We start from the raw sequence: 5469 nt of genomic DNA, 5'->3' as shown, positions 1-5469 counted from the left end.
ATTGTTCTCTCTTTAACCTATATGGTTTAAAGACTTCATCTAGACCATCAAAATTGTTCTCTCTTTAACCTATATGGTTTAAAGACTTCATCTAGACCAGCAATATTGTTCTCTCTTTAACCTATATGGTTTAAAGACTTCATCTAGACCAGCAATATTGTTCTCTCTTTAACCTATATGGTTTAAAGACTTCATCTAGACCATCAAACTTGTTCTCTCTTTAACCTATATGGTTTAAAGACTTCATCTAGACCAGCAATATTGTTCTCTCTTTAACCTATATGGTTTAAAGACTTCATCTAGACCAGCAATATTGTTCTCTCTTTAACCTATATGGTTTAAAGACTTCATCTAGACCATCAAACTTGTTCTCTCTTTAACCTATATGGTTTAAAGACTTCATCTAGACCAGCAATATTGTTCTCTCTTTAACCTATATGGTTTAAAGACTTCATCTAGACCATCAAACTTGTTTTCTCTTTTACCTATATGGTTTAAAGACTTCATCTAGACCATCAAACTTGTTCTCTCTTTAACCTATATGGTTTGAAGACTTCATCTAGACCATCAAACTTGTTTTCTCTTTAACCTATATGGTTTAAAGACTTCATCTAGACCATCAAACTTGTTTTCTCTTTAACCTATATGGTTTAAAGACTTCATCTAGACCATCAAACTTGTTCTCTCTTTAACCTATATGGTTTAAAGACTTCATCTAGACCAGCAATATTGTTCTCTCTTTAACCTATATGGTTTAAAGACTTCATCTAGACCATCAAACTTGTTCTCTCTTTAACCTATATGGTTTAAAGACTTCATCTAGACCAGCAATATTGTTCTCTCTTTAACCTATATGGTTTAAAGACTTCATCTAGACCATCAAACTTGTTCTCTCTTTAACCTATATGGTTTAAAGACTTCATCTAGACCAGCAATATTGTTCTCTCTTTAACCTATATGGTTTAAAGACTTCATCTAGACCAGCAATATTGTTCTCTCTTTAACCTATATGGTTTAAAGACTTCATCTAGACCATCAAAATTGTTCTCTCTTTAACCTATATGGTTTAAAGACTTCATCTAGACCAGCAATATTGTTCTCTCTTTAACCTATATGGTTTAAAGACTTCATCTAGACCAGCAATATTGTTCTCTCTTTTAACCTATATGGTTTAAAGACTTCATCTAGACCATCAAACTTGTTCTCTCTTTAACCTATATGGTTTAAAGACTTCATCTAGACCAGCAATATTGTTCTCTCTTTAACCTATATGGTTTAAAGACTTCATCTAGACCATCAAAATTGTTCTCTCTTTAACCTATATGGTTTAAAGACTTCATCTAGACCAGCAATATTGTTCTCTCTTTAACCTATATGGTTTAAAGACTTCATCTAGACCAGCAATATTGTTCTCTCTTTTAACCTATATGGTTTAAAGACTTCATCTAGACCATCAAACTTGTTCTCTCTTTAACCTATATGGTTTAAAGACTTCATCTAGACCAGCAATATTGTTCTCTCTTTAACCTATATGGTTTAAAGACTTCATCTAGACCAGCAATATTGTTCTCTCTTTAACCTATATGGTTTAAAGACTTCATCTAGACCATCAAACTTGTTCTCTCTTTAACCTATATGGTTTAAAGACTTCATCTAGACCAGCAATATTGTTCTCTCTTTAACCTATATGGTTTAAAGACTTCATCTAGACCATCAAACTTGTTTTCTCTTTTACCTATATGGTTTAAAGACTTCATCTAGACCATCAAACTTGTTCTCTCTTTAACCTATATGGTTTGAAGACTTCATCTAGACCATCAAACTTGTTTTCTCTTTAACCTATATGGTTTAAAGACTTCATCTAGACCATCAAACTTATTTTCTTCTTTTAACCTATATGGTTTAAAGACTTCATATAGACCATCAAACTTGCGTGGTTGCCCACTTACTTCACAGTGTATTCATGCACCAGAAGCGAAAGTCTACATTTTAGTACTTGAGGCACCTAGTGGCATGACAGCCCACTAAGCCATCACAAACTTGCTACATACTTTACTTAAAAGTCTACACAAAATACAGCGCAAATAAAAATAATTACATAGACTTTGTTTAGGCTCTCTTTCTTTGCAGTTTGAAGTGTGTTATGAACCAAATGCTCTTTCTACAACAAACAACAAGCCTGAAACAGACGAGGGAGAGCCTAGACAGTAAACTTACGTCATAACTTTAGCTTCTTCTACAAAGTCATCCTCTGACATTGTACTTTCCTTCATCATTTTAACAGCTACAGTCAATCTTCCTCGAAATGTACCTTCCTCTCACAGTCTGCAATGAAATAAAATCACAGATTAATGATTATTTACATGATCAACAATCAGAATCTGGAAATATTCTTACCCCCAAACTGTCCTGTTCCTCACTCCCTTGCCAAGAACTATTTCCGATCTGGGAATTTCCCAGGTGTCCTGCGAAAAAGTTAAACAAGAACAAATGATTTTGTATTAAGATACACCTCCGCCATACCAATCACAAGATCGTTCATAGAAATCATACACATTCAATCCTTAGCAGTCTTAAGGAAGTTTAAGAAATTATCATAAAATCTTTAAAAACATCAAGGCACTGTTGCAATGTGGTATCAATAATTTGCATTCTACTGAAAATTGGAAAAATATTTTTCTGACGCTTAAATCAGTGTGAATACTTTTGCCAGTCTTTCGATAAAAATGCAACACCTATTAACAAAAACGTAGGTTAAAACACGGTAATTAAAATATACTCATAAACAACCAATTAAACTATTTCAAGAGTAAATGAATGTTTTCCCAAAATAAGGTCAAGAGAAAGATCAAGGTTCTTGGGAAACAAAATTCACCGTTTTCCTTGGGACCAAAAAGCTTTTGGTTAACGAATGTTTCGTTTAAAATCCACTGCTGCTTGAAAATGGCACAAATATAGTTACTAACACTGTGATGCTTAGCATTTTTGAATTTTTGTGTACAGATATCCTTATTTGGGTCAGCAGAGCTGAATATATTTTTGATTTTTTTCTTTCAATAGGGTTATAAATTATTTCATTGTGCGGGGACAATCATTGTTTCCTTTATGGGATACAGTATGTTCCAATACGTACAGGCATTTACTGGGGCTAGTCTACAAATGCAGTCGGATCTGTTGTTTCTGTGACCCTCTAACGCCACAGTTCTCACAGTGTTGCCTGGTTGTTGACATTTGATGGAAAACAGTTTCATCGTTAGATGTGCACGCTTTCACTGAGAGAAGAAGAGTTTTATAACAACTATTTAAAATTTCTGCTGCTTGAAGGGACTTTGCCACAGATTTTTTAACAGATTTTTGAACAGCCAAAATACATACGTATTTGTGTCGTAGGAAACAAATGGTCCATTTTTATTAACAATTGCTGTGTTAGAGCACTGAAACTGTTGACAAGCGTCTTCAGCTGCAGATGGCTCGGATGGAAATGGATTAAAACTTGAAAGAAATTGAGACTATACTTTTTGTAGCTCCCCTAGAATTGTCCTTACAAGTCTATGTATTTGTGTGAAGTCACACTGTACATACCATGACCAAATGCTGCAACAGGTGCCTGACCAAATGAAGGTGGCTGCCGTAATCTAGTAACTAAGCCTAAAATGTAATAGTAATACACGTAAACGTAAAATAGAATAACACATATTAAATGACTATTGGAGTATTCAGAAACCAGAGTATGGATAATACCCAGTGACAGAGTATGTGAATTCTAGAGACAGAGATAAATGAAGTGATCATACAAAATCAAACAAGCCAGGAAAAAGAAATCAGTGTTTTTTTTTTTCTGAACATTTATTGTACCTCCACTATTATGCTGATGGTAGTTGACAAGTTCAGATACAGTTGGATATCTGTGTCTGTCTGATATGTACAGCTGTCCATTCTCTTCCTTGATGTGATAATGACGAACATGATCACCATGCCTTCATAAAGTAACAGAAAGAAAAATCTAATCAGGCCATAAATTCTAAAAAATAACAGTATTTGCCTGAACCAGAAACTCATAAAGGGTTAAAAAGTGTAATGTGTGTTTACTGCGTTTAAATATTCAGTTTTGCCAAGTACCATATTTGGAAACACGAAGAGTTTGTACGCGAATGCTTTTCTTGTCCTGATTTTTCAAATATGATACTTCATGGAAACAAATGTGCAAATGCTTTGTACAAGGTGAATCATAGGGAGTTACAGGTTTCAACCCATAGGTTTCTGCTTGAACAAATGACAACTTTAGTTGAACCTCCCTGAGGGATCCAAACGCACAGGCAGATCAGATTGACATTACTCATACCTCTTTGTGCTAATTTGCTGTTCTTTTATCTGCATAATTTAGGATCATATATCTATTTCACCGTTAGTATTTGAATTTTAAACAAAACATAACACTTTTAAGTTTTGCAGACATGTTACAGCAGAAATTGATCTGTCATCCTCAGTGTGATTTTAAAAATGTTACAATAACATATAAATAGTAAGGAAAATTACAATAATAATAGTAATAATTAGCACAGTAACAATAATAAGAAAAAATTAAACAAAAAGTTTTAAATTAATGTGATGAACTTGTGCGATAAGTGTTGGTTTTTCCCAACCAATGTGGAGCACTTCTTTGATCTTGCATGTAAACTTTGAAGCGGCCTATTCAATGATGTCAAAATTAGCCTGTGAGCATACTGAGCGGCATGTTTCTGAGCTCTCAAGGTGTTTAAAAATGTGCGATGCCCTGTCCGTTGTTGGTTTTTTCCCTTACAAGTGTGTTAAAATGTTGGGAGGTTTCACTGACATAGCAAGCTGCACAGCCTGCACACGAGTGTTTTGTTTTAATCGCTGCTTTTACTAAGACCTTTCCGAAAAGTATTTGAATTCCATCAACCGATAAAGATCAAAGATTGTTTTATCAAAGAATCTTTTTAAAGTTTATTTCAGTAGTAACAACGTTAATTTTAACATTTTTTAGTCAGTTGTCAAACTGTTTCTTAGTTTTTAATATTCAGGGAGCATCCCTCCAATACATCTTACAATTTTTCAAATGACAACTACAACACTTACAAAACTGACAATGTGTACATTCCCTCTTTACTTGAATTCCGAACCACAAAACAACCTTCTTTTCCCTGCAAAACAAAATATTAAAAGCATTTAATATTTGAAATCACGTACTAGGAATAAAGCTTGAAAAGAAAACAAAGATGAAGGTCCATTATTTTATAAAACTTTTGCTACAATAATGTAATGAGTTACTCCAGTCAGAAATGTAAAAAAGGCAGTCATCAAGTCTTAGACTCCTTCCAAGCCAAGCTACGCTGTTAGAACAATGGAACTAGAAATGCTAAGTTAATATTATTATGGTTTTAGGCATGTACCGTATTTTCTCAAATAAACGCCCCCGGCGTTTATTACAAACTTGGCTTTGTGAAC

The 5469-nt window shown here is 33.9% G+C and overlaps 1 protein-coding gene across 1 annotated transcript; it reads right to left on the bottom strand.

The window, feature by feature from the left end:
• Positions 1-2311: 2311 nt before the first annotated feature.
• LOC144641478 (tyrosine-protein kinase ITK/TSK-like) lies at positions 2312-5165 on the bottom strand (the record flags this gene model as incomplete). The annotated part of the gene is made up of 5 exons (XM_078500477.1): positions 2312-2325; positions 3134-3217; positions 3583-3648; positions 3856-3977; positions 5101-5165. Coding segments are annotated over 5 exons (351 nt in total), but the record flags the coding sequence as incomplete, so codon positions are not given.
• Positions 5166-5469: the final 304 nt, after the last annotated feature.

This window comes from Oculina patagonica, unplaced genomic scaffold (assembly GCF_052425735.1).
Source record: "Oculina patagonica isolate OP01 unplaced genomic scaffold, crgOcupat unplaced979, whole genome shotgun sequence".
NCBI lineage: Eukaryota > Metazoa > Cnidaria > Anthozoa > Scleractinia > Oculinidae > Oculina > Oculina patagonica.
Note: the sequence above shows the minus strand (reverse complement) of the source record. Positions and strands in the feature narration are given on the sequence as shown.